Raw genomic sequence first — 11,416 nt, 5'->3', positions numbered from 1 at the left:
GACTGACCTTTATGGCATCGTACACCAGAGCCTGCAGCAGCAGCGTCTGCCCAGTTCCGGCTGGAGGCAGCAGAGCTCGGGTCAGAGCCGGCCTAGGACCGTTACCCTGGGGCAGCTCACAGCCTGCCCAGGAGCCTGCCCAGTTCAGCCCCCCTGCCTGAGCCCAGGAGATCTGCAGAGAAGGAAAAGGATAGTATGGGCATGCAGGGTCCAGACCTGTGGACCCCTGTTATATCCAGATAGGTTCCGCGCTAAAGCCCCTTCCCCAAGCAGGGATGAGGACTGAGGTAGGGAGAATAGGAAGGGCGGAGTCATGAGCCTAATAACACGTGATGTGCAAAATCTAAAGCTCTCAAGCACGGCGGACTCTTATCTCAGAGGAAAGTGGAGAGATGGGAGGGTTGACTGTCCGTCCACTTGGTCAGGGTGTGCCACCAGGGGACCTGGCCTACGGGACTCACCTTATCCTGGGGCCAGCCCTACTTGGCCCCAGCAAAAGCGATCAATCTCTTTTCTCCATATTTGGTTAGTGGGTGCTCTAGCAAATACAGCTCTGGGGCCCTCCCAGGTGGGATGGGCAGACTTTTTCTAGATGGCTCAGGGCCTAGTGTGCGCCTCACTGTCAGAAGTTGTGCTCTGGTGCCCCCTGGTGTTTGATTTGGGAAAGGGTCTGTGTGAGCCTCTGACCTACTGAGACTCCAGTCTCACTTTTTTTTTTTTTTTGATTTTTCGAGACAGGGTTTCTCTGTGTAGCCCTGGCTGTCCTGGAACTAATTCTGTAGACCAGGCTGGCCTCGAACTCAGAAATCCACCTGCCTCTGCCTCCCAAGTGCTGGGATTAAAGGTGTGCGCCACCACCGCCCAGCTTCAGTCTCACCTTTCTCTTGGAGTGGCCTCGGCAATCGGAACCGCTGCCACCCATAAGGCTGTGCACTTCAGCCTTGTCTTCCACATCCGAGGGCGGTGGGGACCAGTCCTGGGGGCGGGGATGCACAAGGGACTCCAGCTCATGGGCAGCAGGGACGCTGGGGGGCCCGAGCCGAGCTCTTGAGTAGAGTGCTGGGTTCCCAGGGGTGCCTGTGGAGGACAGTCCAGGGAGGGCTTCCCTGCGAGCAACAGGAACAAAGCTATGGGTCATACCAGAAAGGAGGCAATACAGTCCACCCAGCCCGACCCCTCACATGGCACCGATCCGTGTATGGAGAGGTGGAGCTTTTCCATGCAAGCTTCCAGCAGGAAGCTACGAGAAAAGCCCACTGGTCGCTCAGACTGCTCTTACTGAGGATGGAGCCCAGGGCCTCACATGGGGGCAAATGTGGCACTGAGTGTCATTCCACCTCCATAGCCCTAACTCTATGGGGGCTTCAGGGGCAGCAGGGGCGCACACATTCTTTTGTCCACTCTGCAGCCCTTCCTGGTAACCCTCTAGTCTAAGTGGCTCCCTGGTTCACCTGTGGGAGCTTCGACGCAGGCCAGCACACATGCAGGCCAGGAGGCAGAGAAGGCCCAGGCAGACGCCCACGATGATGCCTGTGACAGAGTGCACATCCAAGGAGTCTGGGGGGGGGGGGGGACAAGAGTGCAGATCAAGGTCAGTAAGGAGGCGTGCTCACAAACCAGAGGTGAGGGCCTCTATGGAACATTGCTAGCTTCAGTCTCCAGTCTCCCAGTCAGGGTGCTCGCACTCTTCTCTCTCTCTCTCTCTCTCTCTCTCTCTCTCTCTCTCTCTCTCTCTGTTTTTTTTTTTTTTTTTTTTTTGTTTGTTTGTTTGTTTGTTTGTTTGTTTTGAGATAGGGCTTCTCTGTGTAGCCCTGGCTGTCCTAGAACTCACTCTGTAGACCAGGCTGGCTTTGAACTCAGAGATCCACCTGCCTCTGCCTCCTGGGATCAAAGGTGTGCACCACCCCTGGTTTGGAAGTTCACTCCCTTCTGATGGAAATATAGAAACCCACAGGACCTCACTGGGCCTCGTACTGAGTCCACCGTGGTCTTCCCTAATATACACCCCCTGCCTGTCTCCACCAAACTGGACTCTATAGAGTCAGCTCTTCAGTGAGGTAGTCTTCCACCTGACAACAGGGCTTTCATGTGTATATATGTATAACCTACAGGGGCTCAGTGTGCGGTGTGTGTGATGTCTGTATATGTTCATGTGGGGAGGTACACAAGGGCATGTGTATGCAGTGTGGTGGGCAGAGATCCGCATCACGTGACTTCCTCAGTCACTCTCAGCCCCAGAGATCCTCCTGTCTCTGCTTCCTCAGCCAGGGAATACACAGCCACATGCAACTTTTATATAGGCGCTGGGCATTTGAACTCAGGTCCTCACGCTCCTTGGTCCTGTGTATGGTTAATGGCCCCATTGGCCCATCTTCTTATCGTCAATGATTTCCAATAAGGGGCCCTGGGTTCTCGTTTTGTATTTTAATTGAACCCTGTGAGCATCTATCCAGCCTGCTGTCCAAGTCTTCACAGAACTCAGGAGCTCACCAATCCTCCAAGCAAAGCAAGATCCCCACGAAACCAACTCTCTGATGTTCTCTGACCTTCGCATGTGCACTGTGACACGCACACACACACACACACAGAGACACACACAGACACACACACACATACACACATCCATCCATCCATACACACACACACACACACACACACACACAGGCACACACACACACACACACACACACGCACACACGCGCACACACACTATAGTAGAAGACCCCTCAGAGCTATGACAGTCCCTCTATCAAGCTGCCACTGCTTCCCCATCCCCTACCCCCAAGGGCTCCAAAGTTAAAAACAAACAAACAAACAAAAAACAATTTCCAAAAGGCAGGGCCTTGGGAGCCAATTCAGGGATCTTGGGGCCTCAGGTTGCCCCAAGGGCCTCCTCCCTCCTGCCTGGTACCTGAGAATGTCTCCTGTAGAGTAATCACATCCTGCAAGCCGGAAAAGGGCCCAGGCCCCACCTCTGTGCGGGCTCCCATCTTGAAGAAGTACCGAGTGTCACTCTCTAGGCCATGTACCTCTGCGCTGAAGATGTTTCCTGTGGTGGGAAGTGGGTGGCAGGGTGGCAGGGTGGCAGGTAGAGCGTAGGCAGGAGCCCAAATCACCACAAGGCAAGCCAACTTTGCACCCACACTGTAGCTTCAGCCTCCGATCCCAGAAGCCTCCGAACAAAAGAGCAAGGAGGCAGGGTGGGCATCCTTACCCTCGGTGGTGAGCAGTGTCCACTGGTGCTCCGGCTGGGTGTGGTTGTTGCTGTAGAGAATGAGATATTCCACGATCTCGCCATTGGGCTCCGTGGGAGGACACCAGTGTAACCGAACAGTGGAGGGAGTCAGGGGGCTGAGGCGCAGGTCAGAAGGAGGTGTTGAAGGCCCTGCGGTGCAGGGGAGGGGGTGAAGAGTCAGAGACACAGCCCCAACTAAGGGTTAGGGGACGAAGGCACAGCCTCCTCTTCTCCCTCCTCCATTGGACCCAGCAAACGGTCGCACAGGTGGGAGAGGGCAGTGGATACTCACGGTCGGGCAGGGTAGAGCGTTCCACGACGGAGCCAAAAGGTCCATCCATATCCACACCGTGGGACTGCACTGCAAACTCGTACTTGGTAAATGGTTTCAGTCCACCAATGAGAATGTCTTCTCCAGAGCTTCCAGGAGAAGGGATACGGCTAGTGCTCTCAGACAGGCCTCAAGCCAGGCAGAGCTCCAGACTCAAGTCCCTCCAGCCAGGCCCCACCCTGGAGGGAGCTGCTCTTTGGGGCCACTAACCTCCCCTCCCACACACAGCCAGGCAAACCACAGAGAGATCGGACATATGCTATTTCATGTCTAATCTCCAAAGCAGACCCTTCTTTTCTCTGGGATGCCTTCCTGAATTAATCTGTTATTCTGTACCTGGGGGACCAATGGCTTCTGAAGTATCTATCCCTGGCTTAGTTTATCTCTCTGTTGGCTTTCACAGAGTGTTTTCTCAGTCTCTTCTCCATGATGGGAGGGCAGGGTCCCAGCCAATGGATGGAAGCCTCTAGTCTGGCATCTCTCTCTCACCAAAGGGTGACCACACACCCTACCATTGGGGGACTGGACCAGACAACTCTCCCTTGTTGTTACCCCTGGGCCAGCATCACGGCAGAGACATCTGTGTAGATCCGGGTATGCCCTCACCACAGCTGAGTCCACTAGTCGCCCACCACCTCAGCTGCCCTCCCCTTACTGATACCTGGTATAGTAGGTGACCAGGGAGGCATTCCTGAGCCCCCAGGGGCCGAAGCGCACAGTGTAATTAACAATCTTGACTGTGGTAAAGTCTGGTTTCTTCCACCGAAGCCAAATGGAGGTGGAGCTGTTTGACTCTGCGTGGACATGGGCAGGAGGCAGCGGTGGCCCCCTCTGGATAGGCAGGTCTAGATGGGGGGAAATCCAAGTGGGGAGAGAGTGGGTGGACGTTCATGGTCTCAGTAGGTTTCATTTGGCCTTTCTCCCCTCTTATTTTTGAGGCAGGATCTCATTATGTAGTAGCCCAGGCTGGCCTGTAGCTCTCCATCCTCTGGCCTCTGGCCCTCTAGTGCAGGGGTTACAGCTGTGTGGTACCCCAGCTGGCATTGGGTCTCCCTTGTGATCCTGTGAGTTGGGTGCCATTACACTGCTGCAACTGAGGCTCCCAAGAATGGAAGTGGGTTTTTTGTTTGTTTGTTTTGCTTTGTTTGCTAAGGTCTCACATAGAGTGACTGTGACACATCCCATCGCTGCTGAGAATGTGACAGAGAAAGCATGCCATGACTCTGGAGCCAGGCTCCATCTCTGCCACTTACTAGCTACGAGGCTTTTTTTTTTTTTTTTTTTTTTTTTTTTTTTTGGTTTTTCGAGACAGGGTTTCTCTGGCTACGAGGCTTTAGAGAAGTTGTGTCATCTCTCTGTGTCTCCATTTTCTATTCTTATACGTAGACAGCACCTACATATTGAGATTTTTTTTTTTCTTTACATTTGTTTGGTTGGTTGGTTAGTTTTTCGAGACAGGGTTTCTCTGTGTAGCCCTGGCTGTCCTGGAACTCACTCTGTAGACCAGGCTGGCCTCGAACTCAGAAATCCGCCTGCCTCTGCCTCCCAAGTGCTGGGATCAAAGGCGTGTGGCACCACTGCCCGGCTATGAGGGTTCTTAGGAGATTAAATTAGTTAATTCTTACAAAGTAGGTAGAAAACCATCTGGGACGGTGTATACTATTTGCGATGGCAAGTGTTTGTTAGATAAGCATAAAATAAACCCCAGGAGAGCAGATACCTTGTTCATGTTGCTCATTACTAATTATCCAGGACAGAGCTGGCTCGTGGGAGATAATAAAATATTTGCTGAATGAATAATTGAGCTGGCTGGAATTAGAACCCAGGTTTCCTGGCTTCTGACCGTCCAGATATCAGAGTGGTGGAATTCTACCAGGACTGTCAAGGTGACAAACCACTGTGTTGTGCTGTCCTTACTTCGGAATTATGGGATGGGGCTGGAGAGATGGCTCAGTGGTTAAGAGCACTGACTGCTCTTCCAGAGGCCCTGAGTTCAATTCCCAGCAACCATATGGTGGCTCACAACCATCTGTAATGGGATCCGATGCCCTCTTCTGGTGTGTCTGAAGACAGCTACAGTGTACTCACATATATAAAATAAATTAATTAATCTTTAAAAAAAAAATACGGGGTAATCTGATGGGTCACGTGATATAGGTGGGTGTGATCTACAAAGGTTAAAACTAGAGCCGGAAATCAGACATGGAGTTTCTCTTTCCAAACTCTCCCCATATGCTCTGCTCAGCTTCAGAATGAGGGGCATGTCTCAGGGCAGGGGGATTCCTGCCCAGGAGGGTGGGCTGGGTGGCTGTGGCATGCACGCTGCCCGCTGCTTGGTAAAGGAAAAGGAAAAGGAGGCTCTGAGACCCTCTCCTGCCTCCCCCTCACCTGGTGTGGGCGCCTTCTCCGTCTTGCCCTTCCACACAGCCGCGTAGCCGTCCTCTTGTTTGTTGAAAGCTACGAGCTTCACCTCGTACAGCCTGCCAGGGACTGGGGAAGGCCACGAGGGTCACTCTCCCTGCGCTCAGCATGCCCGTGATCCTCCCAAGCCCAGGCCTACTCACCTAACTGGGTCAGTTCATACTGCTTCACTTTCTTCTTCAGCCGCACGGGCCCGACGTCCCAAGCCTGATCTCCACGGCCTCCTGGGGGGCGGTCACCATCTGCCTCCTCCTCTGTTCCCACTTCTCGCCAGTAGAGTTTGTATCCAGAGATCTGGGTGGGGTGAGGGGGCGGCTGCCATGACACCACCAGGGATTCCATCTTTGCCCTCACCTTCAATTCTGCAGGGGCAAAGGGGACTGGGGGGGGCAGAGGAAGATGATGGGGACAAGGGGAAGAGAATGAGGAGTGAAGTGGTCAGGGAGGTGAGCCGGTGCAGGGCAGAGGCGGAGCACAGCATAGAACTGTGCCTGGGCTTTTCCTACTGCTCCACTCTGCCACCTCCCGGTGGGCTTGAGCTCTGCAGGTTAGCTGCGCAGACGCGGCTGCTGGGCGAGCACAAGAACCAGCAGGGGGCGCCTCTGCAGGCAGGCGCGCGGTCAGGGAACAGAGGGGCTTCTGCAGGTCTCTTGAAGGAATAAGTACAAGCAAGGGGCTGCTGAGATCATAAGGGAGGTTTGGACCATTAGCGTGATGAGCAATACTCGGAGCCCAAGAGTAGAGGGTTGGCTGTATGTCAGACCCTGTTTCAAACATTTTGTATATGTATTTAAAATTTTTATTTAATTTATGTGTGTGCATATGGCGGTCAGAGTCCGCAAGTTGTAGACTCATTTCTTTTATCATATAAATTCTGGGGAGACAATTGGAGTTAGATTCCTAGAAAAAGGAACAAGCCCCTTTACTGCCATCTTGGCAGCCTTTGTATATTTGTACTGCATTCTTATAATTCTATAATCCAGTTTTTTTTAAAGCTATAGTTTGTCTAATGTCTGAATATGGTAGCTGACTTTATAGTCTGTCTTTCTTTCTTTCTTTCTTTCTTTCTTTCTTTCTTTCTTTCTTTCTTTCTTTCTTTCTGTTTTTCAAGACAGAGTTTCTCTGTGTAACCTTGACTCTCCTGGAACTTGCTCTGTAGACCAGGCTGTCTTCAAATTCAGAAAATCTGCCTGCTTCTGCCTCTCTAGTGCTGGGATTAAAGCCGTGAACCTCCACTACCTCTTGCCTGGAAACTTTGTGGCCATTTAACCACTGTACTATTGAGCCTCTTGGCAAAGCCAGCTACTTTTTAATGGGTTCCTTCCTTTCTCTGAAACAGTTTCATGCCTCCTAGGCTGGTCCCAAACTCACTATGTAGGTGAGGCAGACTTTGAACTTCTGGGACCAGAGGCCTGCTGGGGTTTATGCAGTCCTAGGGATTGCACCTAGGGCTTCGTGCATGCTAGGCAAGCAAGCCCTCTGCCAAATGAGCCATGGTCTCAACCCAAGGAGCTCCTATTCTGTGCCAACCACTTTGTGTATAATTACATTAATAATCCTGCTGCCACCCCTTGGTAGAACTGAAGCTTTAGAGATGTGGCTTGTTACAGAGCGAACAGGGAGATATTTGAGACCAGTCCTCATTCCTACACACAGGCCTCTCCGATGCATCAAGTGTGTGTGTGTGTGTACAATAACAGGTCTGTTCAGGGGGGAGGCCCTGGTTCCAAGGCTACAGAGCACGTGTACCCACTGTCCAGTCTGCCCGTGTAGCACCGTACCGTGGCTCTGGTTGTGCACACCAGGTGTCCTGTGCTGCGTCCACTGAGAAGGGACTCCATAGCCGGCCCCAGTGCCAGCTGAAATCCGGACTCGGTACACCTTGTTTGGCTGAAGTGAGTTTAACGTAAGTTGTGTCTCATTTCCGGGAACCTCGGTGGAGAAAACCTGATCTTCTGGGACAGAAAGGATAGGCTGCTGGGTGTCCTTCATTGGGGGGCCATTGACCTCTAAATTTACCACACTCACTCTTCCATTTCAAGTCCCCAGGGTCCTCTGGGCACCAACCCCTCAGCATGGAGGCAAGCTTCATGCCTTCAGGTTGACCCTGGGGCTTCTACCAATAGTTGCTAAAGCCCATTGGTTTCACATAGATCAAGGCATGAACATCCCCTCCACAGAGAACCACCATCAACAGCCAGTACGCACCCCTTGCACAGGCTTGATGATCAGCTAAGGGTACAAAGCAGCTCCTGGTGTCAGGAGCCCTGATTGCTGCCTCAGGCCAGCCTCCTGCCTTTCTCTTCAACTTTACCCTGGCCCTCCTCACTCTTCTTTCCTCACTCTCCATTCCTCTCCAAACCACATCACCACCTCCCCCAGACCAGCATCATTTCCCCAGAAAGACCAGTCCTTGCTGCAGATGCACTTCTGCAGGCTCCCACCTCTTCTCTAGTGTTTAAACCAGAGGTTTCTGGGGCTGGAGAGATGGCTCAGCAGTTAGGAGCACTGACTGCTCTTCCAGAGGTCCTAGAGTTCAATTCCCAGCAACCACACTGTGGCTCACAACCATCTGTAATGGGGTCTGGCGCCCTCTTCTGGCGTGCAGGTGTGCGTGTAGATAGAGCATTCATATACATCAAATAAATCAAATAAATCTTAGAAAACAAACACAAACATAAAAACCTAGAAGGGTTCAAAGGCTCTACTCCGTGAATGGCTTGCTTCACGGAAGGGAAACTGAGTCCAAGGCCCTCCTGATTATACTCCTTACCTGTGTGTGCTCAAGCTGCCGACCCTTTTGGTCTTCCCTTTTCCTCGACTGCCCCCCACAAATGTGTCTGTGTGTGTCCATGAGTGTGAGTGTTCACATATGTGCAGGTACATGTGTGTGCACATACACGTAGAGGTCAGACGACAACCTCTGTTGTCATGTCTCTGGTATTCTCTACCTTCTCTTCTGCACAGGGACTCTCACTGGCCTGGAACTCACTGGTGTCCTCCTGTCTTCACCTCCCCTGCACTCGGATTACAAGCAGGCACTATGCCAGGCTTTTTTTTTTTTTTTTTTTTTTTTTTTTTTTTTTTCCCATGACGTCTGAGGCCTTCGGGCTTGCACAAGTTCTTTACACATCGAGCAATCTATTACTCCCAATGCTCTTTTCCGGAGCTTTCCCGTGCGCCAATTGGGTTCCACTCCCACTGACAACTCCCCCCATGTAGGGGAGGACCCCCCTTCCCTCTGACATTCTTCACTGCCCCGGCCCCACTCACCTTCCTTCCCCAAGCCGTATTCTATCTTGTACTTCAGAACCTGTCCATTGCTCAGGCTGAAGGGCAGGGGCAGCCATGCCACCCTGATGTCCGAGGGGTTGGGGCTGGACAGGGCCAGCTGGGGTGCTGCGCTGGGGACTGAGACAGAAGGACATTGGCGTGAGCACCGCTCCACTGACAGGGAAGACAAGGTCAGGAGTGGTCAGAGATTTGCTCAGGTCACACAGCAAGTCAGAAGTAGGCCCAGGCCCAGGATCTGAGGAGGGGAGCCTCTCAGGGGAACCCTAAGCTGGAGGATGAGGAGACATCCTTTCTATCCCAAGGCTAGTGGACAGTGTGGGCCAGAAGCATTCACAGTTCATATCCAATGGCTGTCCATGAGCGTTAGGAAGAAAGGCTGCATGATATGGGGACTCAGAGCTGGGCTCAAGTCCCAGCTGTCCTGCTGAGCTTGGCAAGTCATTTTCATTTTCTGAGCCTCAGTTTCCCCATTTTACACTGGGAAGAAGAACCTCTGCCCACTGCTTTGTAGGGCACAACAGACATCACAAGGCAGGGAAGAGGGCCTTGGGCCACACTGTCCCTGGGTGGGAGTGTCTCTGGGTCCCAGGTCACTGCAGGTTCAGAGGTCCTACCATCGTCCAGTGTATGCACCAGGGCTGGGCTGGAGGTTCTGCTGGCCCCTAGCTGGGAGTAGGCCACCACGTAGAACTCATAATCCGTGTTGGGTTCCAGGTCCCGAACCTGCAGCTCTGTGGTATCATTGTTTACTGCAAACTGGTACTCCACATTGTCCACTCCTGAGGTGGTAGCACGGGGGACAAAGGGACTGTCACAGCCCACTCCATGTCTGACCAGCTGGAGACTGTCTGGGGATCCTACTGGTCTGTGCATAGCTAAATTGTCACAGACAATCTAGGGTGAAGAATATACACGTCCCTGCAATCTAGTCTACCCATTGTATTAATTCCAGAATGGGCCAGGAAGTTCCCGGCGCTAATTGAAGTGGCCCCTCCAGCAGTTAGTTAGCTGGGTTGGACGATGGTTCCTTTAACCCTGTAAAGAGAAGCATTCTCTCCGGGAAGGAGTGCGTGTACACTCTATAATCTAATACTAGACTGAAGGTCACTTCCTAGCAGGATTGCTTCCCATCCCTTCCCCTCATCTGCAGAGGTCACCACTAGGCAATAATCCATCCCTTACTTGCCCTAACTGGGATCCTATAGTCAAGAGTAGACATACCCCTTGCCTTTTGGTAGTGAAGGGAGAAGCCAATGATTTGCTCGCTGTGCAACTCAGGTCGTTCCCAGGCCACCAGCACAGCGGAGCTGCTCAGCGGCGTGGCTGTGACCCGAGTCGGGGCGCTGGGCAGCCCCTCGCGCACTACCACCGCCAGGGGCGCAGCGGCACAGGCGGTTCCCGCGCTGTTCTCAGCAACGCACTGGTAGTAGCCAGCATCCTGCAGGCCGATCTGGGTGATGACCAAGCTGCCGCCACTGCCCTGCACCTTGACGCGCCCGTTGGGTCGCAAAGGGGCCCCGTCGTGCAGCCAGCGCAGCGCGGGCCGTGGCTCCCCGGACGCGCGGCACACGAAGCGCGCGGTGCTGGCCCGTGTCCGGGACAGCGCCTCGGGCGCCTGCGAGATGACTGGGGCAGCTGGGGGCAGAAGGGAGACTCTGACACGAGGGCCTACCCCTCCTCAAGTGTCCCACCACCGCGTCCCCAGCCTCACCGAGGTCCTTTCCCCTAATCACCCGGGCCCAGCTCTGGTCCACACGCCTCGGCTCCTCCTCTTTTCTAGTCCTCTTTTCTCCCAGCGCCCAGCAGATTTCCAGCTCTTGGGCCCTAGGCTTTAACTTCACGCCCTCCTCCCCGTTGTCTACTATACCCAGGGGTTACTCCAGCTTCAGCAAGCCTGGGCCCCAGTTTTCCGTTGTATTGAGAAAGCTCTCTTATAGCCTGGGTTGGCCTTGAGTTTCTGATCTGTCCGCCTCAGCACGCCCCCAGCTGACTTGTTTGCCTCACACGTTTGTTTTGAGATAGGCTTTTCACTTTGTAGCTGGCATCAACTCTGTAGCTCGGGCTGGCATCGAACTCACGCTCCTGTCACAGTTTTCCAAGTGCTACCAGGTACAGATTCTGGCCCCTGGGCTTCA

The 11,416-nt window shown here is 53.2% G+C and overlaps 1 protein-coding gene across 2 annotated transcripts in view; it reads right to left on the bottom strand.

The window, feature by feature from the left end:
- The window catches only part of Igdcc4 (immunoglobulin superfamily DCC subclass member 4), a 34,760-nt gene that overhangs the window by 3,227 nt on the left and 20,117 nt on the right, over positions 1-11,416 (bottom strand). Inside the window, exons 7-19 of one of the 2 annotated variants that reach the window (XM_076925792.1) lie at positions 10,503-10,916; positions 9,896-10,060; positions 9,261-9,398; positions 7,769-7,942; positions 6,131-6,367; positions 5,955-6,056; positions 4,228-4,411; positions 3,528-3,655; positions 3,215-3,385; positions 2,912-3,049; positions 1,452-1,557; positions 878-1,106; positions 8-172 (exon numbers count right to left, since the gene is read on the bottom strand). In XM_076925792.1, the coding sequence (XP_076781907.1) occupies positions 8-172; positions 878-1,106; positions 1,452-1,557; positions 2,912-3,049; positions 3,215-3,385; positions 3,528-3,655; positions 4,228-4,411; positions 5,955-6,056; positions 6,131-6,367; positions 7,769-7,942; positions 9,261-9,398; positions 9,896-10,060; positions 10,503-10,916 (2,351 nt within the window). The remainder of the gene's footprint in view (positions 1-7; positions 173-877; positions 1,107-1,451; positions 1,558-2,911; positions 3,050-3,214; positions 3,386-3,527; positions 3,656-4,227; positions 4,412-5,954; positions 6,057-6,130; positions 6,368-7,768; positions 7,943-9,260; positions 9,399-9,895; positions 10,061-10,502; positions 10,917-11,416) is intronic. The other variant, XM_076925793.1, reaches the window with a different exon arrangement.

The sequence above is a fragment of the Arvicanthis niloticus genome, chromosome 26 (genome assembly GCF_011762505.2).
Source record: "Arvicanthis niloticus isolate mArvNil1 chromosome 26, mArvNil1.pat.X, whole genome shotgun sequence".
Classification (NCBI taxonomy): Eukaryota; Metazoa; Chordata; class Mammalia; order Rodentia; family Muridae; genus Arvicanthis; species Arvicanthis niloticus.
Note: the sequence above shows the minus strand (reverse complement) of the source record. Positions and strands in the feature narration are given on the sequence as shown.